Below are 26,091 nucleotides of genomic sequence, written 5' to 3'. Positions count from 1 at the left end.
AAGGGCAGAAAGCGAATACGCAAGTTACAAAAAAGGAAGCTGGAAATGCTCACACTTTCTACCCACTCCCAAGCAGTGACCTGCAAGTCCCGTTTTTCTCCTTTTCTCTTTGATCTTTCTGGTTTCCTGCTCCCACCTGGCCTTCACCTTCAGCAGCTGAGTTTATCCTGGCTACAGCCAAGTCTGGGATTGGGATGACTGTGCTGAGACTTATTTGATGTTGTTTGGTTTCTTCCCTCTCCCTAAATCAGAAACAACTGAGCTCGGAAACAAGAAGGAGTTGAAATCCATGCCCTTCATCACCTATCTCTCGGGCCTGCTGACAGCACAGATGCTGTCTGATGACCACCTCATCTCAGGTGTGGAGATTCACTGCGAGGAGAAGGGGCGCTGCCCATCCACCTGCCATTTGTGCCGGCGCCCGGGCAAGGAGCAGCTCAGCCCTACACCGGTTCTGCTGGAGATCAACCGAGTGGTGCCCCTGTATGCGCTGATCCAGGACAACGACACCAGGGAGGTGAGTGATGAACCAGCTCCACCACCATGATTTTGCCTCAGTCACCTCTCAAGTCTGCCTGCTTTTGTCTATGCATAAATGTTGGGTTCCCCTGAGCGGGCAGTGTTTTTGTGACCATGTTTGAGGACAGTGTCAATGAGCTTGTAGCCCCAAGGCCAACTGTATCTTGGGCTGCACCCCCAGCAGCGTGGGCAGCAGGTGCAGGGAGGGGATTCTGCCCCTCTGCCCCGCTCTGGTGAGACCCCCCCGCAGTGCTGGGCCAGCTCTGGGTCCTCAGCACAGGACACACATGGACCTGCTGGAGAGGGGCCAGAGGAGCCACCGAAATGATCTGAGGCTGGAACAGCTCTGCTGGGAGGACAGGCTGAGAGAGCTGAGGGGTTCAGCTGGAGAAGAGAAGCTCCGGGAGACCTTATTGTGGCCTTTCAATACTTAAAAGGGGCTGATAAGAAGGATGGGGACAGAATTTTCAGTAGGGCCTGTTGTGACAGGACAAGGTCTTCCTTTTAAACTAAGGGAGGGAGATTCAGGCTGGACATGAGGAAGAAATTTTTTGACCCTGAGGGTGGTGACAGCCTGGCCCAGGTTGCCCAGAGAGGTGGTGGATGAACCATCCCTGGAGACATCCCAGGCCAGGCTGGACGGGGCTCTGCGCAACCTGAGCTGGTGCAGATGTCCCTGCTCATGGCAGGGGGGGCACTGGGGGAGCTTTGAAGGTCCCTTCCCACCCAAACCATTCCATGATTCTATGGCCCTGGCTGTGATGCCGTAAGCAGCCAGTGCCACAGTCATTCCTAGTGTCCACCCACAGCAGACACCGGTGTGCAGGATGAGTCCTGTCTTAAAAGCCAGATGTCAGGTCAGTCATTCACTCCTGGCTCTGAGATCTCGCTCTTAGCTCTGCCAGGGGTGGCCAAAGCCCCATGAGGCTCCAAGGTGGCTTTGCAAAGTGCTGGTGCAGAGGGAATAACTGGCCCCTCGGGACAGTCCCACAGCCACAGGAGGTCACTGTTACTCCAGGAGGGATCAGCCAAGCTGGTATTCACCCTTCCCTGGGGCTGGGCTCCTCTGCCTCCTGCAAGAACTTCAGTGTTAATCCCATGGAGATTTATTTCCCACTTTCTCAGTTTGCTGCTGCTGCCCCCAACCCCCCTCCGCAGCCCTCTAACCCCAATCCCAAGTTTAAAAATGACAGACCTGCTTAAAGTCACTTATTAGCCCTGAGCCTGCACTTGATTAAGATGCCTGGAGTGAGGCAGCGCGCAGCAGTGGTGGGTGGGATGCAGAGGGCTGCAGGTCGGGCAGCAGTCTCAGAACACAGAGGTGGGACCATCAGGAATGATACTTCATCCCCTTCCCAGATCCATGGGCAAAAGAGCCTCAGTGTTTCTTCTGGCCCCCAAGTCCCTTATGAGGATTGTCCCTCCTTGTCTGCCCCTTCATCTTGTTCCTGCTTTACTGTCTGTCAGCCCTCCTGGTTCGTCCATACAGCCACGCCTGACTTCCACACCTTGTTTCCTTTCTCTTTCCTGCTCTTCTTCCCATACTCACATTCTCCCACTATTTTCTCATCCTGCATCCTTTCGCCACCCAAACCTGCTCTTCCCGCTGGGCAGTTCTTGTATAGACATTGACCTGCTGTTATCAGCATGTCCGGGGCAATGCTGGGATGTGGCATTACGGGAACAGGGAGAGCAGTGGGAAAGCTGTTTCCTTCAGGCAAGACAGGCATGCTCCCTACCAATGACCTGCAAGAAGACAGTTCTTTTTTGAGTAGAAGAGGTAGGTTTGCCAGCGGGGAAGGGGTAACAGTGAGAGCAAGCAAAGCCCAGCAGGATCTGGGGGATCTCCACAGACCTTGCTCACCACGGGCTCCCCTTCCCAGCCCTGTGCCCAGGTGGCAATGCCACCCTGCCTCTCTGGCACTGGCTGCAAGGTGCCCTCCTCCTCCTCCTCACCTGTCTCCCCAGCCCTGCCGATGCTGCTGGGCTCACTTTGGGACACCTCCTTTTCCCGGGGAGCTGGAGCCCATGTTTCACCAGCAGCCTCCTCCCCCTGGCCCCACCGGCTGCAGCTGGAGCTCAGCCCGCATTGTGCTTTCTGCCGGGGCGCTGGGAAAAACGGCAAACAAACATGCAAACAAACAAAAGCAACCAAGCAAGAGAAGCCCCAGTCATCTTCCAGGGAGCTGCATTTGATGCATCCCTCTTCCTCCTGCCTCCACCTGCTCGCCCGGAGGCAGAGGGGCACCCTGGGGAGCCTGGCTGTGCAGGGTGTGCAAGGGTGCTGGGTGTCTGCTCCCCCTGCACCCCACGGTGCTCTCGACCAGCAGTGCCGAGGTTAGAGGTGGCAGGTGAGGGAAGAGAAGAAATTGTTCCTAATAGTCAATCTGAACCTCCTCTGGCACAACTTGAGGCCGTTTCCTCTCGTCCTATCACTTGTTACCTGGGAGAAGAGACCAACCCCCTCCATGCTCCAGCCTCCTTTCAGGCAGTTCAGAGATCAGAAGGTCTCCCCTCAGCCTCCTGTTCTCCAGGCTGAACCCCCCAGGTCCCTCAGCAGCTCCCTGCGCCTCTCGCAGCATCATGAGCTTGGGGATGAGGGATGCCCGTGGGGACAGGTGCATGGCCTTCCCTTTGCCTTCCCCCATGAGTGGGGAAGGAGGGTGACCAGGAAAGGGAAAAGAGTCTGGGGGCAATGGGAAGCTGCCACCACCCTGGTGGCATCACCCCGTCACCAGGACCCAGTGATGTGCCCTGGTCCCTTGCGAGCATGACAGGCACTGGCTTAAACTGCTTCTTTGCTCTGCACACCAGGACGGGCAGGTGCTGTCAGGAGTGTCTCGTACAGTCTGAATGATGAAATGTCCTTTTTCAGCATCAAAGAGGAGGCCTGGGGGCTTCCCAGGCACCAGCAGGGTGGTGTTTGCCTGTGGCATAAACAAGGTTTGCAAATGCCTTGGGCTGAGCCAAGTCCTGCACCTCCCAGCTCAGCATCCACAGCTCAGCGCTCCCCTGCCTGCTTTTCCCCATTCACGTGGATAATAATCAATACAGTAAACACTGACCTTACGGGAACTGCAAGCAAATCCTAGTTCCTCCGTAGTATTAAAAGAACAATAATCATAAACAATTAATTTCTTTTTCTTTGTATATATGTATGTGTAGTTAATTATACACATACACAGAGAGAAAGCAAGGTCATTAATAAGGTGGATACTGACGTCTATAAAGTTTGCTGAAAGTTCTCCCCGCATAAGCCTAGCAGCAGAGATGAGGCAGGACTCAGGTAAAACCGTTTTGCCCACTTCAGTATGTGCAGGGCTTTTTTAGCAGGTTTATGTTTTCATCTGCCTCAGTGCAGTGAGTTACGCACTTCTTAAAATTTACAGCTACAGCATGGTACAAGACCATGTTCTCGGTTGCTGATGACCTTGCCAGACTCTAAGTGCTGGGGTTTAAGTTTCCTTGCTGGGTGTCTGCCTTGGGCTGATGTGTCATTTTTTCTATGTATGCATGTTTGATTTCAGCTAAAACTGACCATTTCCAAGAGGAAGATTAGGTGAAAATATATTGCTTTGCCCACGTGAAATAAGTTGGAAAACTCTTTATTTCCATGTCATTGGGAACTGCTGTTTTCTTCTTGCTTTGAAGCAAGGACTTGGAATTTAGATTTGATGTAAAACTTGACGGATTGAGCCCCCGCTGGGGAGTGTTTCTGTTTCCCCCTGTGGTTTAACAGCACGGGTCAGAGAACTTGCACAGTCGCTGGTAGCTGCAGCCTGGCTGGGGACTTTGGCAGTGCTGGGGTGGGCAAGGAGCTTCCCAGCTGATGATGATGGGGCCAGTGTCCTTCCTCCCCAGCTTGCACAGGTGATGGTGAAGTGGTGGTGGCAGTTTCAGAGGGAGCTGTGCAAACTGGTGTTGCTTTTCCTCCTGGGTCCAGCTGCTCGCTTTCTGTATTTCACCAGCAGTGTGAAGTGTCACTGGTTTTGATGCTGTCTGTTGGTGGTTCTTGGTCAGGTCTCAGGGTCAAGGTTGTCTTGCACTTGCTGTTTGTAAGGTACGGTGTGATGGAGCTGAGCCCTGGCTGTGTACTTGGAACCCTTCTGTGAGTTTATACCAACCCTTAATTACTGGGATGGATGGCCTAAAGGGCTCACACTGGGATGAAAAGCATCTGTCATATCTCCATCACCTCCTGTTTGTCAAGGTGGTGGGGAGCCCACCCTGGTTTGTGCAGACTGGGCTCACCATTGTGGCTCTCCAGCCCCTGGGCAAGGAGCTGGAGCATCCAAGGGTATTGCCGGTGCTGCGATACCCTTTGGCGTTGACACTGCCCTTAAAGGGCACAGCAGGTGGAAAAGAGCACACTGGAGAAACCCAGGATCCTGGCGTCCCAAGACCCCGTGTTCCTGATTGCCTCGTTGGGCACCGTCTGTGCTCTGCTGCTGGCTTTGAAATCGTGACTGTGTCTAGGAGAGGAGTCCTTGACTGCGTTGGGTGAACATTGTCCCTGCAGCCATCCCGGTTCAGCCTGCAGAGAAGCAAAACCTCCCTAAGTGGATACCAGAGATGTGCCTGGGGGAGATGTGTCCCGGGCTTGAGCAGGACTCAAGCCTGGAGGAGAAGGGACAGAGGAATTGAGGCAGAGGCTAGAGAAGTCATGCTGGGACTCATTTCTCAGGGAAGAATTTGGCCGTTCCGCTGGATCCCATCCAGGAGGGCAGATACCTGAGCCCTTCCCATTGCCATGGACCTCAGGGCTGGTCATCCTGGTGTCCTCTGCCACCTGGGCCTGGCAGGAGGAGGGTGAAGCTTTGCAGGATGCTCTGGGGACAAGGTGAAAGGTGTCCCCAAGGCCACAGGCTCACTTTGGCCCTCATATAGCAGCCGGTGGCAGAGCTGCTGGAGGACAACAATCCTCCCGGCATGTACACAGCTTCCCCGAAGCAGCCCCTGAAGGCGCGGAGAGCCAGTGCCAGGGATTTCTTTTCCCAGTGCCAAAGCTGAAAGGGAGCCAGGGCGAACGGGGACAGCGTTTGTATTGTTGAGGTGTGGTTTTTGTTTTGGTCTGGAGTGTGTTTTGTTTTGGTTTGTTTTTTTGTTTCTGATTTATTTATTTATTATATTACTTGGTTTTGCTTTGTTTTAATATCTGCTAATTGGCCCTTGTCCACCGCCTTGCACACCGGAGCATCCTGCCGCAGCTCCAGCCCACATCCGAGTCGCGTTACCCGGGGAAGAATAGCCGCATTGTAGCCACCCCGATCGTGCTATAATAGGGAGCTTTGTAGCCGAGGTGTGAAAATGGAGCCAGTTCCCCAGGATGGGGCTCTCAACTGCAGCGCGAAGGCTTTTTATTTCCCCTGCTGCCAGGTTTTCCAGTGTCCTCTGCTGCTCCCTCAGATCCCATAAACAACAGGAACCGGGATGCTGCCCACCCTGGGTCCCTTCCAGCACCCTGACCTTTCCGGCAAGCAGCTGCTGGTCCTTCCCAGGATGAAGTGCTGGTGATGCTGCTCCCTGGGGACTGGCCGCGGGGGCAGGAGCGTGTGAGCAGCCCAGGATGAGATCACCTGCCAGCAGCATCGGGAATCTTCATCCCCCTTTGCTGTGAACCTGGAGCAGACTTTCAGACGCGAACTGCATGATCCTGGAAAGAGTCTCTGGCCTGGGAAATCCTTAGTTTTTCCTCTCCTTTTTTTTTTTTTTTTTTTTCCCCCCTCTTCTCCCAGAGATGTCTAGACTAAGGAGCAGTGTTTCTCTCCTGTGAACAGCACTGAGCCTCACTGTAAGGGCATGGAAAGCTTTTCCTCTAGCCACCCTATCATCATGGTAGCATCCCATTGAGGCTGTGAAATCTCTGTTTGAGCCTACATCCCATATTCTTTCCCTTGATGAACAGCCAGTAATTGCTATTTCTGGACTTCTTGGAGCATGGTAGCATTCAGCAGCTCCGGTTGTGTTGGGCACCATATGGGGCGACTGGGTTTGCTGGTGAGCAGAACAGGGCTGCCCAGGAGGGATGGTGGTGCTGGGCAGGAACCATCTCCATCCTGCAAACTGGAAGGGACAGAACGTCTCCGTTGGCTGCCATGTCCATGGATGTGGGGCTGAGCCTGTCCGCTGGCATGACCCAGCCTACTACCACTCTTCATCCCTTTTCTACATCTAGAAGAAGAAAAACAAGCAAACAAAATCATGGAAACTATTGTAGAACCCAAAATGTACTAAATTGCCAGCTTTTAGGTGATCTTTGATATTTCCAGCATATCTGTGTCCAGCCTGCTTGCTCGTTTGTGGTTATTTTTTCATTTCCCTGTATTTCCTTTTTAATTTTTCTAGAAACTGAGGTGTGCACACCAACCACAGAGAAACCTAGACTCAAAAAACCAGTTGAGCCAGATTTTCACATCCCTGTCAGCCATGGAGAAGACCAGATATTCACAGATAAGCACCCAACAAATGCCCTTTTCAGTACCCCATCTGGAAACACCAGCCCCTGTGGTGCCTGACGGGTCTTGCAAATGCTGATCCGAAAGGTTCCTTCATGTCCTATAATATTCCTCTTGGGGGATGACAACAGAAAACCCACGGTCAGGAATAACTTAATGCTCTCCCTGCATCAGCCAGGTCTAACAGAGGACAAAGGAAATGTTCTTCTATATTTTGTTGCAGAGTGTCTAAGCTATAAAACGGGGCCAAATGGCCTCCCCTGAGCACAAATAACAACAGGAGAAAGATCCATATGCAATCGAGTGTCGGATAAATGTCCTTAGCTGATCATTCGTTTCCCTAATATTTTTTTTTATGAATAGGCTTAACTTATGGTAAGATGGGACTTTATGGTCCTGTAAGTCTTGCTTGTGTCAAAACAAATGAACTAGTCATCCTATAGGGGAACTATCAATCCAATATATGTGTGTGCATGGGTGTGGGGAGTCAGACCTATTATACCTTTAAGAGCAAATTAGATGCTGTTCCTGTGATTCATAATGCTATATATCTAATGGCATGACTCGTCATCTAGAAAATAAACGTTTCGAGCCAGTTTCTCATCTCATAAATTTCCCCTCTGGCACTGAAGGACATAAACTAAATGGGCTGACTCACAGGGAAACAATACAATTTGGATACTTTTAAATGAAAGATTAAATTGCCTTAGGGCACAGAGGGGCGTTGAGATGCCGGGGAGTGGTTGGCAAGTGCGGGACGGTGCGTTGGGGACCGCTCTGCCATCCCCAGCTGGCAGGGCTGCTCCTGGGAAGGCCTTCACCCTTCCAGAGCCTCTTGGGTTGTCCCAGCTTGGTAGCTTGGTGTGCCCACCATGGTGATGCATCTGATGCAGAGGTTTTGGAGATGATCGTCTTGTTGTACCTGCTGTCTCCTGGCAGGGAGGAGAGCATTTGCTGGACGTTTCCGAGGATGGCAGCAGGGAAAGACAGGAGGTGTGGAGGTGCCCACACCGAGGCTGGAGGGGAAGATGGTTCTCAGCAACCACAGACCAGGGTTGTCCTTCTGTGTTCCCATCTGCAGCTCTCCTGAAGGCTGCAGCTGGCTTTGGGATGTGTCTCAGCATCTTCGCTGCATCCTTTGTCCATTGCTCTTGGTCTCCCTGTGCTGTTGGGTCCCTGGTTTAGGTGGCAGCTGCTCTTTCTCTGGGTTTGTGTGAGCAGTCCCATCTCTCCTGGGCTATGCTGTCAGAAGGAGAAAGGGAAGGAGAGCTTTTCATGTGGTTACCACGCATGGAGGAGCACGTGCCTGCAGGTGCCTTTGGGGCTGGGCTGGTTAAAGCTGTCACTTTTGCAGGGGAAGGAGATGCCAGCTGCGGATCTCTGCCGAGAACCAAGAGCAGCTTCTGCCAGTGCAGCCGGTGGCTGGACCAGGCTGGGGGAGGCGAGGGAAGGACAGGTGGACTGTGTGTGAACTACAGCAAAGCTACAGCCAGCTTCAGGGTGGGGAGGACCACAGAGTCCTCAAAACTCACTGAGACCGTAGAATCATGGAATAGTTTGGGCTGAAGGGACCTTCCCAGCTCCCCCAGTGCCCCCCTGCCATGAGCAGGGACATCTGCACCAGCTCAGGTTGCTCAGAGCCCCGTCCAGCCTGGCCTGGGATGTCTCCAGGGATGGTTCAGCCACCACCTCTCTGGCCAACCTGGGCCAGGCTCTCACCACCATCAAGCACAAAAATTTCTTCCTCATGTCCAGCCTGAATCTCTTCTCCTTTAGTTTAAAACCATCACCCCTTGTCCTATCGCAACAGACCCTCTGTTTGTCCTGGAGTTTCTGTGGAGCAAGTGCGTGTCCCCAGGGAGTGGGCTGGTGTCCCCACAGAGAGTGTAGAGCCTCCTAAAGTGATGGTGAACATCTTCATATGGAGAGCTTCATCCCTTCCTTCTGCACAATCTTACCCGTTTCCCTGTCACAAGTTTGCATTTGCTGCTTCCCCACCCTTTGATATACATAGTTCCTGGCACTGACGGGAAAATCCTAGGAACCCCTGGCTAGAAATCCTGCTGGAAGGTGAGGGGAGCTGAGTCCTGGCTCCCCTGTCACCCCAGCCTGTCCTTGATGTCACCCGGTGCTGGAAACGGGCCGGAGGCAGCAGCCGGCACCGGGCCGAGCCGGGCTCGGGTAACCTGGTTAGCGCGTGTAGGTGTGTTCGCCTTAATGAGGACAATTGAAGGACGCATCGATTAGCTAACCTCGTTTGCGTGGAGGTTGACACAAGGCAGATGACGGCTGGGTACCTGCAGGATCTAATTAAAATGTGCGCGAGGCCGGGCAGGCAAAGCAGAGGGGATTGCTCATCCAGCCTTGCACTTACCATCAGAAAAAATAAAATAGAAGGAAGGAATCAACTATTGGATTGGGCTAAAGGGAGTGGAGGTGTTGGGTGGGATTTTTTCCTGGGGTTAGGAATGCGCAGGGAGGGAGGATGCAGAGCGGTGGGTTTGGGGACGGGGTGACAGCGGAGTGGTGCTGTTGGTGTAATGGTGCAGCTCTTCCAGGGACCACCAGACATCTGTCTTTGCCCACAGTGTACATCTGCACACACGTCTACCCACAACATATGTATTTATCCTGCTTCCTAGGGAGAGCACACGCTTCCCCATCCATCTACCTGCATCGCTTTCTGTTCCTATCCTGTGCAGACCCGCTGCTCTCCACAGAAGCGTCTGCACCCATTTATCCATGTGTCAGATAAACTCCTCTGCCTTCCCTGCTCTCCAATTACTTTGCGATGCCCTTTCCAGCCCAGTGCTTCAATTGCATTCTAAAGAACGAAACAAAAGAACATCACATTTTCTCTCTTTCACGTTTTTCCCTTCCTTTTTTTCCTTTTTTCTTTTTCATTCTGGAAGAGCCCCATTTTGTAAATGCCTGGAAGCAGAAAATGTTTCAGACGTGAGAGCCTCGAGGCGCCTCGTTAAAGGTGTTTGGGGAGAGCGACAAAACCCCGGACAATGGCAGCCCTGACGTCAGGCGCTATTTATACCTCCCCTTTTCAGAAACCTCCCCGGGATGGCGCTTTTCCTAGAGTTTTCTGCTAAATGCCGCAGCCGCTGGAGCCATCCCTGTCCTCCTCAAAGGGCAGGTTTTTATCTTGAAGGCGTAACCGGGCGATATCGTCGGGGCCAGGCATCCGCAGGCGGCTCGGAATGGGCGGACTGGTGTTACTGGGAGCTGGGTTGCACAGGGGCTGGCAGCGAGGCTGCTCGGCGTGGATGAGGACCCGTGAAGGCGTTTCGGCACTGAAAAGTGCCTTTTAAAAGGTCAAAAGCATTACAAAGAGGTTTGTTTGAGTGGCTGAAGTTTTGGCGTTACGATTATTCTAGCAGGGCGTTGCGGCTCCACAGGGTCGGGTTGAACAGGGACAGTGCGTGTGTGCACGGAGAGGTGTTTTCTTCCAAGCTGGAGGTTTAATTAGGCACGACAGGCAAAGGTAGCAGGGGAGATCACTGTGAAGTCAGAACTACCGCAGGGTATGGAGCGAGGGATGCCCTGTCCTGCAGTGTGGGGACTGACACCAACCGTGAGATGAATGCAGGGAGGACGCTGTGGAGTTAGACCTGGAGGGCTTTGGGAATTCACTCAAAGGGTTTCAGCCTCAGACCCCAGCAGATGGTCAGCTCTTATTCTGGGGATCCGTTGTTATTAGTAGGAGCGGTTAGGAGGGCTCCTGGTCAGGCTGAGGGGAGACTGCCCAGCTGGGAAACACCCTGCAAGTATTTTGCAGGATTTTATTTTTTTCTTCCAGATACTGCTAGTGAGTATACCTTGTGCAATTGAATAAAGGAGCAATTTTTTTGCAGGAGGGCAGCTCATGTAAATAACAAACCTACAAGAAGGCTGGGAGTGGTCTATGTTGTTGGGGATGTAGGAATTACTTTATTCTTATTAGGGACAGAAAGAAGATGTGGAAGATTTTCACTGTGCACAGCAGTGTAAAGGTACCCTGCGTACGATGTCCAGTGTCACAAATGGTCTTAAATTTGCATTTCTTCAGGCAGCTCAGTCCTCCATCGCAGGAGATCGCCTCTGTACGTGCAAACACTCCCTGTTCCCACACCAAAACCAGCACCCAGGGATGAACCAGTATCCCCGGTATGGGGATGTGCTATAGCACAGGGAGGTGAAGGGACTTGCCCAGGGCTGTGCGGAGAGGCTGTGGCAGAGCTGGGAAGGACCCCGCTGTTTCCTGACCCAGCTGCTCTGTGCACATGCACCCCTGACGCTCAGCACTGCGAGGCCGAACTGCTGGCCAGATTTCACCGAGTCTTTAGCACACGTGTTCACGCTTTTTGTTCTCATGTCAGGCTTTCAAGGGAGCCCTGATGAGCTCATACTGGTGCTCGGGGAAAGGCGACGTGATCGAAGACTGGTGCAGGTGTGACCTCAACGCCTTCGACGAGAACGGACTCCCAAACTGCAGCCCTCTCCCTCCGCCTGTGTACGTATCGATGTGACCCCCTCCCACAAGTCACAGCCCCACAGCACCAGCCCCTTCCCCACAGGCTCAGCCCATGGCCATCTCCTTCCTCTCGCCTTCCAGCCCTGGGGCCGTGGTCCAGCGCTCCTCGCTGTGTGACTGATGCCTTTAGGATATCCTGGCTCTGGCTGTGGCCCTGGAAGGTTTCCTTATAGATTTTCATCACCTGATTAGCAGGGCTTGTAGAATGGGATTTTAAATGCTGAAAGAAATGGAATTATGGTGCAATTCGTTGTGGCTTGTCAGAGCAAGAGCAAATCAGGAGCAAGCTGATGGGGAATTAGCTGAGAAAGCAGGAAGACTGGCTCCAGCAATCCATGAGGAGCAGAACACCTTCTTAGTGAGCCAGTATCCTCAGAGGGGATTCGTTTCCCATCCCAAGTTCAACAAACACTCTCATATGTTTGGAGTGGGGCTCTCCGTAGTGCTGTGCTTTGTGTTGTCGTTTACCCCGGTGCAAAGAGCAGCAGCTGCTCTGCCTTCACCCACCACGTGGGCCCTGATCCGGGCAAGAGCTCCTGCACAGCTGCCCTGCATTTTCTTTTGCTCACACCCAGCGGAGGTTTGCTCGTTTGCAGCTGGGTAAATTCACAGCCACACCTGCCCCTTCACTCCCCACTGCCCTCCTGTGCCTTTGTTCACTGGACTGGACCTCCCCTCCTGTAGGCTCAACCCCACTGGGGTGTGTGAAGGTTAAGCTGGATCCTCCTCTGTTCTTTTGCTCCTGGGCAGCTGGTCCTTGGTTCCCCTTGGGGCTGCTGAAGTTCAGCAGTTCTCCCAGGAGATGAAGGCTCCTTTAGATGGATTTTTTGGGGTTGCATGACTTAGGCTTCTCCAGGAGCAGGGACAGGTAAGGACACACATTGCAGTAGACTGGACCTAACTGACCTTCAACTGGAAGTTCTTCTGTGCTCACCTACCTGCTCTCCCCCTGTGTGCATCCCTGTGTACAAGTGTGAGCCCTGCCTGGGGTTGTGCTGCTTGTAGAGGTGAATTCCTCCCCAGAAAGGGAGCTGATGTCTTATTTTGGTTTCTTTCCTATCTCCTGCCTAGCCTGCGGCTCTCCCCCAATGTGGAGCCTTCCAGCACCGTGGTGTCCCTGGAATGGCTGGACGTGCAACCTGCCATCGGGACGAAGGTGTCTGACTACGTCCTGCAGCACAAGAAGGTGGATGAGTACACGGACACAGACCTCTACACAGGTGGGTGCAGCTGCCAAGGGCAAATTCCTCCTGGTGCCGAGGTTGCACTGCGATTCATCCCACCTGGCTGGGAGATGCGGCTTTAGTGGAGAATGGTGCATAGGTCCAAGGTGTTACATGAGGTATTAAACCTGGTCCATTCAGGAGAGGTTTCTGAAGGCTTCCGCAGATGCAGGTGTTTGAGGAGAAGGGGAAATACAAAAGTGCAGCTTGGCAGAGGAAATGATTTCCTCTTTTTGGGTAGGAGGGCTGTGAGTTGGAGTTTCTGACTGTAGTGACTGCTTAATTGATTGGGCTGAAATGCTACAGGGTGATGGGTCTGGGAGGAAGGTCAGTCCCCAACAACTCAAGAGCTTTGTTGGTCTGTTCCAGTGAGTATTGCATTGCATGCCAGCCTTTGAAAGAACACTTTAAGTTGCCTTGAACACCTATTGAAGTAACTTGTAGTCTGCAAAATTTAGAGAGATCATTTAAGCAGCAAAAAACGTCTCCAGGGGAACCTGAAACTTCCCTGTGTTGGAGTTTGATTCCCAGCTCAGGCTTGGACTGAGCACTTTGAGCCTTGCAAAGATTTTGTCAGCAATTCAAGCCACGCTCCAGAAGCTGCTGGGCAAGGGTGTGAAGGATGGCGTTTGATTTGGGTGAATCAACGGTGTATTTCAAAAAATAGCACTTGATACCTTGAGCGATGCATGGAAAGCCAGGCAAAAACTCCTACAGCTTTTTGCTCAAGGATTTTGGATGTTGTTTGTTAAAGAAGCTCAGGTGACATGTCAGGGGCAGCCAGTGTTGTTGACCAAAGTAGATATTTACCTTTGTGCAAAGGGCCCCTTCCCCCAGACACTGGCAGTACTGAATTTGTGGTGGCTTCTTTCTTCTCCTCACTAATTTCGTAAGACCCTCTGCTGCCACGTGCTGCCACGGAGCCAACTGCTCCAGCTCACAGCCACAGGGAAGTTCTCAGTCTCTCTGTTCTCAGGCCCATCCGTTCTGCTTCTACAGGTTTTTTCACCATCATATCCAAATTTTTTGCGCTACGGGAGCTGGATTTTTACCTGTTGTAGAGAGCCAGAGCCCCACGTCCTGGGAGGCCCCGGCTGTTTGTGGAGACCCCCATGAGAAGGAGCTCTGGTTCCTGGCTCATATCCAGCCCTGTCCCATGGGAGCTTTCTCCTACACCTTCTTGCCAGCATCCACTTCCAGAGCTGCCCGATGTGGCCATGGCCCCTGGGTTATGTTTCCAGTTTCCCGGCATGGAAGAAAGCTTGTTCTTTATCTTGGAGGGGCACTCTCTATGTAATGGAGAAAGAAAACAAGCCACCAAAGGAGGGGCTTTGTTTTGGATGGGGATTCCAGATTGCTCACACATCAGTCAGGTGAGGCCAAACCAGGGAAACGTGGGGTTTTTTTCCTTTGAAGTGGCTGGATCTTTGCCTGGCAGCCAGAGTAGGAAATACAGATTATTATTATTATTATTATTATTTTCCTTTTATGACTGCCATGTGTTTGACAGGCAATTGAATTCATTGTGGAGAGCTGCCCTCCCCTCTCTCTGCTCTGGGGGACCTTTTGGACGGAATGACCCCATTAACAATTAAAGAGAAAAGCCAATCCTAAATCTTTTTTTTTTTTTTTTTTTCCCCCCTCCTTGTTGTTTATAACCAAACGACATTGCTGCCTTCATTCCTTTCTTACCCTACAGGCCCCTAATGCCAGATGACTTTATTCTTGCAAATACCTTGTGTGGGTTTGCGGAGATGCTGACGGCTACAGCTCTCAGAGGCTTCGCTTGGTACCGTGCTTCACCTGGCCAAAAACCCTGCCATGGGTGCCCCATCACCCCCCTGTCATGCTGCAGCACATCTCCAGCCCACCTGAGCAGCATCCAGAAAAACAATGTCAACCACAGAAGGGGGGAATCTTCAGAAGAAGGGTACGGGTTATGGAATTTGGGTGGCTTTTGATGGATACTGGCACATCTTCCTTCCCCGTCGGTCTCCTGGCAGGTGGGAGCAGGATGTGCACCACTGGTATCAGCTAGGCTGGGAGGGTCCTGCAAGGTTTGAGGGTTCTCGAGGCTGCTGCCGTTCATCCCTGAGATCCCTTGAGTTTAAATGCTTGGGCTATTTGTGCTCGTATTATTTTTTGTTTGTTTTATTGCAGTTGTAGTCACTTTTTATTGGGATTCTTGGCACTGGTTGGGGCTAGAGCTGTGCCAACCTGCTTTTCAGCCTCACAGCAAGTTAGATGGTACCTGGCCCCTGCCTAACCTGCCTTCTGCTTCCCTCCTGCCCCCCAAAAACCTCCAGTCTCTTACCCTTGCAAAACTCCTTGGCCTCCCCCCTTCTTCGCAACTGGAAGGTAGAAGCCTTTCCCTTGAGACGGAAAATATTTGTTGCTGTTCTTCTTGGAGCAGAGTTGGGAGGGAGTTTTGAGGCTGGTGGAACGCGTGTCCCCTGTGCTCCCTGCCGGGCTCTTCGCGGGCTGGCGATGCTGCGGGACGGGGTGAAGGAGCTGGGAGCTTGCCTGGGTCGGCTGCCCCTGGCTGTACGTGCTTTTTAAAGAGGCTTGTTACTGGTGCTTAGAAAAACACAGCCCTTGGACCATCTGAGGCGAATAGGAGGTGAAGCTGTGTGCGAAACAAACCGCGCTTTCAACACCAGCACGTGGGGAGCGAGCGGCTCTCCACTCGGGAGCCAGCAGAGAAGACGGAGAGCAATTACATCCCAAACTGTTTATTAAAACTTGTGGAAATTACTCATAACTCCATGTGCGCGACGGCTTTGTAGTTGAGTGATGCTCTTTGTTTGAACATGGGGCTCTCGAAGAGGGTGCGAGCGTGTGTGTGTGTGCACAGCCGAGCCCGCCAGCGCATTATGTCATGGACGAAGCAGGCGCTGCACTTGAGAGAGGAAGAGGGAGAAATGTGTTTTACAGGGTGAGGTACAAACTGAAATGGCTGCGAACATCTGGAACTGATATTAGGCTTGGAAAATGTTTTCTGTCACTCCAACACTCCTCTGGAGGAAGGTTTCTGAAGTTAAGAAGCTCCAAAGGGGATGAGGGGGAGGGACGAGGGCACAACATGACTGCGACGCAAAGTGCTTTTTATGTCTTGGTTCTGGTTGCTGTAGCCGGGCTGTGTCCCTGCCTGTGCTGGATGGGTGATCTGGGGTGTCACTGTTGCTCGTTGTGGTGGCCCTGGCTTAGAAGGTGCCACAGTGGGAGCTGAGCTCTGGGACGGAGACGGTCCTGCATCCTCCAGCCTGTGATGGGCAGAAGGACAGAAGGATCCTTTCCCTGGTTTTAAGGTTGGGAGCTGAGGCCTTGTCTGAAAGGTGATGGGTGAAATCCTTCAGTGGGGACAGGCAGACCTGTGCCTGGTTCAGCACCACCTGGACCATCTCTGGGTGGTCAGACCTACCTGGGGACCGGCGCAGGTTGTGGCGGCTGCTGCGAGTGTGCAAAATGCAAGGTCTAAAAGTAAAGAAAAGCGCTTTCAATGTGTTTGTAGCACACACAGAGCAGGACTGGGGATGGCTGGGGGAGGATGGGGGGCTGAGCTTTTGCTATGTGATGGGTTTGGGTCTGTGGGCTTGGCAGGGGCTGTGCCACTCTGGGGTGGTGGCTGTGGCACTGCTGTGATGCTTTGTAACTCTGGGAGTTCCTCAGTCCCTTTCTCAGTGTTCCTCTCCCTGGTGCAGTGTTTTTCCCTTCCTGCCCATGTCTCCGGTCTTTGAACATATACCGGGGGGGGTTTGGGGGTGGCCACCGTGTGCCTGCAGAGGGTGGTGAGAGCCTGGCCCAGGTTGGCCAGAGAGGTGGTGGATGAACCATCCCTGGAGACATCCCAGGCCAGGCTGGACGGGGCTCTGAGCAACCTGAGCTGGTGCAGATGTCCCTGCTCATGGCAGGGGGGGCGCTGGGGGAGCTTTGAAGGTTGCTTCCAACCCAAACTATTCTATGATTTTATGATTGTGGGGTATTAGCTGAAGAAAGTATACAACAGAAAAGTCCACTGCTAATTTGCTTTTTTCAGTCACAAGATGCCAAGGCTCCCAAGCTTTTTTATTTCTCACGACATCAAGGAATCCTGGCAGCTTCTGTGTCGCTTTGGCTGGGCAGTGTTTATGTTTGTAAGAAGAGGTAGTCCTCATCCAGAACAGCTTGTAGTCTTTCAAGAAAGGAGGAGAACAGAAACACAGACTGCGGAGTGAGCTTGTTACGGGTCACGTAGACCTCAGAGCAGGAGAATCAGATTTTGATGGCTTGGTCAGTTTTTTAGTATGTCAGGGCCTTCTATATACAGAACTGGTGTGGAGAAGAACTGATGGGTAAGCTGGGGCTGTGGGGATGTCTGGAGAAAAGACCGGGCAGAACGATGTGCAGAAGTTGAGGGTATGGGTACATAAAACCTGCGCATGTCACCACGCCGGCGTTACAGACTTCTCTGGAGCGATGCTGCTCTGCAGAGGAACCTTTGGATTAGCATCACGTCTATAAAAGAAGGCGAATGAGGTCTAACCAGAAGGCTTAGCGTTTTGTACACTTGCGAGTTGTGCTCCACGTTGAGGCTTGAGCGTATCTTATTTATAACTTCACTGTGTTCTGTAGAGCATCGTTCTGACGTGTCTGGATGGCCGGGGCTGTATAGATATAGCTATGGCAACCGTCACTTCCAGCACACCCTTGTGTGTGCAGGCTGTGCTGCTACTGTCATGTGGAAACCAGGGATAGGCTGGAAGAAGAGGAGGAAAAAACTATCTGGCCAGAACAAATACTGTGCCTGTCAGGAAGGAGTCGGTGCACTGTCTGTATGACCAGGTTGCGTTCCTATTGCGTGCCTTAAAATCATCTTTAGGAGCTGCCTTCCAAACGGGCCGGGCACCAGAGGGAGTATTAGGAGTTGACACTGCCCTTAGAAAGCTGTAGGAGCTTCAGGTCCAGCCAGGAGTTGGGTAAATATGTGAAAATCCAGAGTTTTAATTCATGCCAACAAAGTGTGGAGGATGTTAGAGCATGAATGTTTAAACCAGTTGTTGTTAAAGACACAGACGATCTTGAGTGTCAGTGATGGTACTGACCGTTTCTGTATAGCCCTGTGGAGGCTAAGCTCTCTCTGTAGAGCTGGGGCACCTATATTAACATAGGTGCCATTCTCGTAGAAGGTTTTTGATTTATCGGTTGGCCCAGGGAATGCGGGCTCTGCAGCTGGTGGATCCCAAACTGAGACTTGGCAGAGACCCCCAGTGTCTGTTTGTTTCAGGAGAGCAGTTCTGCTCTCCCTGTCTGTGATACCAGACTGCTGCTCTCCCTGGAGGGGTTTAAAACACGTATAGATGAGGCTCTTAGGGACATGGTTTAGTGCTAGAGTTAGGTTATGGTGACCCTAAGGGTCTATTCCAACCAAAATAATTCTGTGCTAGTGGCGAGGAAGGTTATTGCTCAGCTTGGGAACGATAGGCAGCTCTTTCAGGGGGCCTCTGTGTGTTTGACTCATGTTCTGAAGAGATCCCTGAACATCACCAAAGTAGAACAGGACCTGATGGCGGTCAGGAGCTGGTGACCCCCTATTGCCAGTCTTACCCTCACTGCTTGGTTGCCTCTACCTGCTCGTTCCTTGGTCATCTGCCTGGTGGATCTCAGCTGGTTCCTCGGCGGGCAGGTGTTTGGTGGATCCCAACCACCACTCGGTGAGGACTAGCTCGCGTGCTGGGGATGGGAATGTGGCAGAGCTGCATTTCTGATCTGCATCTCTGATCTCCTGGGCGCAGGGCGCCTGGGCTCTGCTGCGTGGAAACTGCCGTTGTTGCTGCCTCTCCTGGAGCTAGCACGCGGGTAAAGATGTTTTCAACACCCAGAATACCCTTCTGGAGTGCTGAATCCACTTCACTTGTCAGCAAAAGGAAGGACTATTCAAAGGGGAAAAAAAAAAAGCGCCTTTAAAGAGAAGGTCAAGTTTTTGGAAGCTGCTTCCTGGGATGTGTTGTGTAACACCCACTAAGCAAGTGCTTAATTTTGGCCATTACGCTCACTGTGAAGCAGTGACTTCTCTCCCACTGGGACAGCTGTAGTTATTTCCACCTACCGGTGTCGTTTTTGTATCCTGGAAAGCAGAAGGGAGGTGGAGGGCTCTCAGCTCTCAATTAGGATTGAGTCAGTTGCTGAAATATTTCATTAATTCACATTTCCATATGGTCGTTCCAGGTTTCGTTTGTGGGTTTTTATCTGCCCAGACACCTTTTGGATGGAACTGGGCATTATCTTCTCATTCTCCCAAATAATTTCATAGGTGGGGAGCTGGTGCTGTCTGCCTGTTCCCTGCTGACTGCGGAGGATGGAGCAGCCTGGATGGTGCCACGAGTGTGTCCTGCCCTTTACAAGCAACAGTGTTTGCCAAGGGCTTTGTGCTGCCTGGTCAGAGCTACCTCTCCTCCAAAGCAAAGGACAGCTGGAGATGCTCCCTTCTAGCTAAGAAGGCTCTGAACTTCTTAAATGACAGTTAATGAGGCCAGTTATGGAGCTTTTTTTTTTTAGTGGTCTGTAATTTTATCCTCTAGGATTAAGTTTCTCCTGATCTGGAAAAGTCAAGTCCACAAATCCATCTTGTCAGAAGGCATCAAAAGTGAAGGCCGCGACATAGATGGATTGCGGCATGTGAGCATAGTTCAGTGGAACCTTTTTGTAGAAGCCTTTATTGACTAGACAGGCTTTTCTAATCAATAAATTGTGGCTAGAATTTGGAGGGAAGCTTAGTCTGTGTTTGCAAAGCTGGTACTTGGCAATGCAGCCCCGAGCTACTTGGAAAATTAAGGCTGTGGAGCATCTGTGGATGCAGCACAACCATGCTCTGGGAGGAAACTTGGGCATGCTTGCTGAGCAAAAAACGTGGGTCTTCCCTTTGGATGGGTTCTGAAGGACAACCAGACTGGGATTCCCCGCCAGGTTAGGATCTTTCTGGAGATTTCGCGTGTTCTTCTCATTCTAGCCAAAGCCCGAGATGAGATCCTGGATGGGATGGGGAAGTCTGTTTTCCACCCTGCTGGCTGCTGTTGAGGTTTCCCATGTGTTCCGCTTTGTCAGGTGATTGAAACACTGGCCCAGGTTGGCCAGAGAGGTGGTGGATGCCCCATCCCTGGACACATCCCAGGCCAGGCTGGACGGGGCTCTGAGCAACCTGAGCTGGTGCAGATGTTCCTGCTCATGGCAGGGGGGGCACTGGGGGAGCTTTGAAGGTCCCTTCAACCCAAACTGTTCTGTGATTTTATGATTTTGTCACCTGTTCCCCACACTGCTTTGGTGTGAAGGAAGTTAAGCAAAAATGGAGAGGGATTTAAGCCTCAAGTCAAGGGATTTGCCAATTAAAATAGCTGCTCCTCCTGCAGGTTTCGTATGATACAAGAACTGGGAGGGACCCTCTCCATCTCCCCCGTGACCCCTTCCCAGTTTGTTCAGCTTGCTAGGGATTGAGATCTGGCCCTTAGGAGCTGGGTCTATGTTACATTTGATGATGTTTAGATAGGATCAACCTTTCCTCCCTGTAATTGGGTGATTGGACTGGTGAGCTTTCTCAGATATTAATCTGGAGACCCTAGAGGGGGTCAGATTAGGTTATGGAGACATAATAGGAAATACTGCTGTGGCTAGTTTGGGTTATAGGGGATAGAGTGGATATTCTGCGGCATTCCCCTGCTGGGTTCCCACTGGTGGGGTCTGCATGGTGGGGTCAAGGAACGGTCTTATCTCGGCATCGGGTTGACTTGGTCTTTGCTGGGAGCGACTGTCTCTGAACTCTTTCCACCCCTGTAATCCTGCTCTTCCAGAGAACAGGACCGTGACCTTTCCTTTGCTGGGGACAGGGGTCGGTGGTGCTGACCTGCTGCTGGAGCTTGCTTGCAGATGAGAGAACATTTTTAATTCAAGTGGGCATTACATCTGTAGAATCCCTGGGATAGAAAAAGCTTCATATTCTGAACTGCTCTTGTTCGGACCAAGTAAGATCTTCCTCCTAGCTTGCATGTGTCGTGCCAGTTGTGGGGAAGGGGTTGATACGTCTCAGAGGGGATCACTAAGAGCAGCGAGTGTTCCTCTGCCCCACGTGAGCGATGTATTTGAAGAAGGATGTCACGTTGGTCCAGGCAGAACCAGTGAGATGAGCTTGTCCCTGTGGCCAAACGAGTGTTTCAGAGCAGTACTGATTAGGGATGCTGCGCTGAAGCAGCATCCAGAGGAGTACTGGATGAGGGGAAACCACCATGTTTATTCTGGAGACGTGCTTGGGGTGGGGGTTAATACCTCCTGCCGTTCCCGCTGCCGTGTGCGGGAGCAGCTCTGCAGTGCTGCTGGACGTGAGCTCTGCTGAGCCAAGCCTGGCTCCAGGCGCTGGTCTGCAGCGCTCCTCCAGCCCCCGTTTCTTTTCATTAACACTGAGATGACAGATAGGGGATGGTCCTTAATTTAATAAAGGAAGTTTCTGATCACGACTGCGGAGGCAAAGTCCTGAGGTCTTTCCTGGTGGCCTGATGACTCACCCTGATGAAACAGGGTGACACTAGGGTAGGAAATACCTCCCCGGAGCTCAGAGCCTGGCAGTGCCTCTTCCTGTATAACAACCCAACTTCTGCAGTCGTTCTGCCATCCTTGGCCGGGCTGTCCTTAGGACTGGCCTCACCAATATGGTCATTACCCCACTGAGAAGACCTGAATTTCAGCTCCAGAGAGACCCCTTGGTCTTATGCAGCTAGGTCAATTAGCTGGCTTTAATGAGGCTCATTTCCCTGGTGCTGAACACATGCCCAGGGTGAGGGTGAAGTCAGGAGTGCTGAGGTGTGGCTGAGGGACCCCGCTCTCCAGTGTGGCTGTGCTGCGAGAGGAGAGCTTGTGCACAACCACAGAGAATATTTGGCTTTCCTTTATCCCGTGCTGTCATCTGTGGGAACTGATAAATCTCACCAGCTTCATTGTGCAGCCTGGGGAATTGAGGCACTCGGCAATGATGGTCAAAAATTGTGTGTGGACTCTAAATCTAGAAGAGCCAGTTAAGAGCAAGGGGTGTAAATTCATGTAAAGTTAATACTTACTGTGGTGTCTTCTCTTAAGGCTCAAAAGTCCATGCTTGGCTTCAGATTATTTTCAGATCTAAAATATCCTGTTCCTCTAGACAACCTCAGTGTCACGTTGGTGGATGGAGAGAGTGTCAAAGCCAGGTGAATGTGCCCATCCTGCTGGGGCCCAGGCGAGCAGGAGCGATAGCTACAAGAAGCCATGAGGTCTGCTCTAGCAGCTGGGAAATGGCCATCTCATCTGGGTGTCCTGGGGCACACTGGACCCTGTTGGGACAATGTGCAGTGGCCACGGGAACTACTCCTGCTCAGCATCCCGACTTCCCTGGGGTTCCTCCCACAGCCCTGCAGCTGATGGAGCTGCTTCTGCCAGATGCCCCCAGGATGGTGTCCAGCAGTGCAGCTCTGTCTCAGCACCCTGCTCTCTGGGGACAAAGGCATGAGACCTTATTTAAGCTGAAGACCTTTCTTTGAACTCTCCCAGACCTTTTCCAGTCCTCAAGGAATGAGCTGAGAGAAGCAGCAATAGCTGCTGGAAATTGGGCGCTGGGGCCCCTCAACCTAGTGAGAGGCTGTGCATTCCCTCCCGGGGGGGGCTGAGAGGACTTTTGGCTCCTGCTCTGCCTGGCCCCAGCTCCTGGCCTCCCTGCTCCCTCCTGTCCTGGAAGCCATGGCTGCGGAGAGACATGTCGGGGCTTGTTGGGAACGGGGCTGGAGAAGGGAGCGTGTGAGCTGGAGAGATGCCTGCGATGGCGGGGGACACGGGAAAGCCGCCCGGTTCATCCACACAAGGCGAGAGGTGGGTAGTGGACATGCGGGTAGCTGGACAAATGCTCCCTGCTCGCCCCAGCTGTGCGGCACGAGGGTCGGCTGCTCGGCATCTGCCTGCCTCCTCCAGCTGCAAACAGCTGGCGCGGTGGTGAGGAACACAGAGCTGCGCCGGGACCGACCGCACTTCGGCGTGGCCGGGTCAGCCGGCTGATCCTGCACCCTGGGTGCTGCGGGGAGGGTCCTGTCCCCTGGGGTACCCCGCAAGCAGTGCCGGGCTGACCCCCTGCCCTCCTGTCTGTGTGTATAGCGGTGAGCAAATGGTGCAGTGGACACCAAAGCCGGGCAGCGGGGTTGGGGATGGGAAATGCCTTCCTCCCTGCCCCTCATGCTCATCAGCCACCCTCCTTGAGCACGTGATTCACTTTATCTGCTGATATTAGTCATAAAACGGTCCAGCTCTGTCCATAATCTGGTTAGAGCCTTTGACTTTTGCCTGGTGACTCCCAGCAGCTCTAATTACAGATACTCATGCTGGTGATTAATGACTTGATTCATCTTCAGTGGCACCACTTTTACATGTGAAGCCCACTTCCCCCCCCCACAATGATTCGTGCAAAGGGGAAATAATCCCTGGTGAAAACCAACAGCACAGAAATGTGACGTTGGCATTTTGCCTTCATCTGGTTCTTCTGCATCCTGTCCATCCTTTCACTCATCTCCCCCCAGCCTTTCATCTTGGGGAGAACGACCTCAATTGCAGCACGCTCTGATTTTACTGCACTGTAATCCATAAATCACTCCCATGCATGGAGCATTTTCATGCTCCTTAACAAAAGGAGCGAGATTTTTCTCCTCTGCTGCATTTTACAAGTGGCTAATTGTATCAAGGCACCTTTGAAGCAATGACTTCATCAATTGCTCATCCTGCAGACACACTGCTGGTTATGTATGCCTGATCAGAATCCTACATTTATTAGGATTAATTTATTCTCCAATCATTTTTCTTCTACCACAAGGACAGGGAAGTTGAGTGATGTTACTTGCTCAGCTACGTAAGCACGATTTCTTGCCTCATTACTGAGCCTGAGATATTTTTGTTACGTGCTGAACTTCTCCACATGAAAATGAGAAATGTTACATCTTGGACAGGAGTGCTCCTGGGACATTAAAGAAATCAAATTATTTCAGGGTACCTACAAGCTGGCTTTAGATCTTCATCATTTTCCTTTCTAATTTTGTCCCCTGCTTTTGTCATAGGGCACGTGTCTGCGGGAGCAACGATGCTTCTTGGGGCTTTGTACAAAGTAAGAGGAGATGTTTCTCCCAACTAAAACTGGGGGTTCTTGCTCTGGGTTAGCAAATCCTTACGAGGCTGCTGGCAAACACACTGGGTGCTTGGCTGAGCGGGAGGGGTGTGGAAGGGCTGAAGAAGGATGTAGTGAGCACAGGCTGAGCATCTCCGAGGAGGAGACGCTAACTGGTGAGGACAGAGAGCAGTAAACGCGGCTGAATTTTCACATTTTCTCAAAAGCTGTGGTTGAACTGTTTCATAGGAATAGGGGCTGATAACAACTACCAGAAGCCCTTGACTCAGCTGCAAACCTCCCACCCCAAGAAAGCCTCTTCTTTTGGGAAGGACAGAGCTTGTTTGCATCCAGGCAGAAATTTTGCCTCAGCTACTCCCGGTCTGCTGTTCATCTGCCCTTAACTCGCTGCTGGCCCCAGGAAGTTCCTTGGTGGCTGGGGGGGAATTTTGCAGCATTTTTAATGGACTAAATGGGGTCATTTTGAACCAGAGCTGGATTTAAGGCTGTGGTTTGGGGGAGCTGTGGCAATGCTGGAGAGCATCACCTGGATGATGCGGTGGGGTGAGGAGGTGCAGGAGAGAGGATGGGGAAGGAGCACTGTGGATGGATGGTTTCCTTTTGTCGTACCACAAGGGATTGCACCAAAACCCCCGTAACATGGGCTGGGAAAGTGCTTATGCAGCACCGGGGAGCTCGGGTTTGGCAAGAGACCGGAGAAAAGTAGGTGACAGCTTTGGAGAGGTTGGAGAGAGGGCAGCTCTGGACCTTGGAGATGTACCGGAGCCCAGAGCCGTACAGAGACGTGCTTGTTTTATTTTGCCAGCAGCAAGCTGGCAAGGCATCGCCTGTTTTGATGGCAAATCTGCGGTCCTGCTGTATGTCCAGCCTCGATTCTCATCGTGTTTAATGGGGCCATCTATTAACGAGCACTGGAGCAGAGACCCGATCCCTGGCTGGCACAGCGCCCTGCATCCTGCTCTTCCCTCTGTCCCTGCAGTGGGGGCTTGGGTTGGGGTGGACGAAGGTGCATTGCCAAAAAAACATGTCAAGAAGCAGAGGATGGCTGGTAAAATGTGCGTCTTTGCCTACAGAGGGGGCTCCTGCACTGCCCGAGGCCATCGGGGCTGGGAAGGCAGGAGAAGGGATGCAGCGGCTGCCAGCTGACCTTTCTCAAGCAGTTCATGGGTTTCCAGAGCAGCCGAGGTGTCAGCAGTGGAGAGCAGTCACAGCTTCCCAGTCGCTGGAGGAGGAAGGCAGGGGGCACTCGAAAGGGGAGGAAAAGGCTCAGTCCTGGAAGGGTGGAAACCTTGCAACCTATTAACTGTTTCTCAGCAGAGAGAGGGAGATGGAAAGCAAACAAGGGTCTGATTTCTCCTGCCCTGTGCTTGCCTGCTCCCATCCTTTCTGTCTTTCTCTACCCCTGCTTACTTTTCTCTCCTGGCTCCCGCAAGGGCAGAATCTAGGTAGTGACATTGAGGATTTAGGTGAAAAATCAGCTTTGCTCCTAACAGAGCAGCATACTGGAAAGCAAAGTGTGCATCCGTGCCCACAGCCCGGTGGTCCCCATGCCTGCGTCTCTGTGCAAAGCCCTTTTTTTTTGACAAAGTCTCTGCAATCAGACTTACTTAGTAGGCAGGGACCCACAGAAAAACCTCTTCCAGCCCTTTTTTTAACCAGCGTGTAGCGAGCTGCTCTGTGTTGTCAGATCTTTACTTGCTGAAAGCGTATTTGTCTCAAGCAAGGGAAGGGGCTGAGTTGCTCCTTGACAGCCTAAAACTGAGACGCTCTTGCTCACGAGTGACAAAGCTTGGGAGTAAATTAGCAGGCAGAGCCTCTGAAAAGAAGTGTTTCCTTAAACATTTCCATAAAAGCTAATTGGCCTGTAAGACCAGTGTATCTGTGGGCACGCTGCCTCCTGGGGTTTGGGGCTTGGGGGATCTATTCCTGCCTCAGCTAATAATTTTCAGTGTGACTTTGAGCAGGTCATTTCAGTTCTTTGTGCCTTGGTTTCCCTGTCTCTGAAATGAGAAGAATACTCCCTTCCAGAGCACTGACAAGATTTAAGTACTAAAATTTTATTACTCAGTTGAAGATCCTTGGCAGAGGGATATTATGCAGATAGAAGGTTAATGATGATGATGGGGAGAGAATAAAATAAGAAATTGCTGTTTTATTTTTATTTTGTTCTTTAAATGATGTTTAATAGCCAGTTTTCAATTCAGGAATAAAACCCAG

The 26,091-nt window shown here is 52.0% G+C and overlaps 1 protein-coding gene across 1 annotated transcript in view; it reads left to right on the top strand.

Annotated features, from left to right (window-relative positions):
* Positions 1–26,091, top strand: part of ASTN2 (astrotactin 2) — a 318,934-nt gene that overhangs the window by 224,423 nt on the left and 68,420 nt on the right. Inside the window, exons 17-19 of the mRNA XM_065648278.1 lie at positions 252–517; positions 11,342–11,475; positions 12,568–12,716. Of these exons, the coding sequence (XP_065504350.1) occupies positions 252–517; positions 11,342–11,475; positions 12,568–12,716 (549 nt within the window). The remainder of the gene's footprint in view (positions 1–251; positions 518–11,341; positions 11,476–12,567; positions 12,717–26,091) is intronic.

The sequence above is a fragment of the Caloenas nicobarica genome, chromosome 19 (assembly GCF_036013445.1).
Source record: "Caloenas nicobarica isolate bCalNic1 chromosome 19, bCalNic1.hap1, whole genome shotgun sequence".
Classification (NCBI taxonomy): Eukaryota; Metazoa; Chordata; class Aves; order Columbiformes; family Columbidae; genus Caloenas; species Caloenas nicobarica.
The sequence above is the reverse complement of the archived record's forward strand: the minus strand, read 5'-3'. Positions and strand labels throughout refer to the sequence as shown.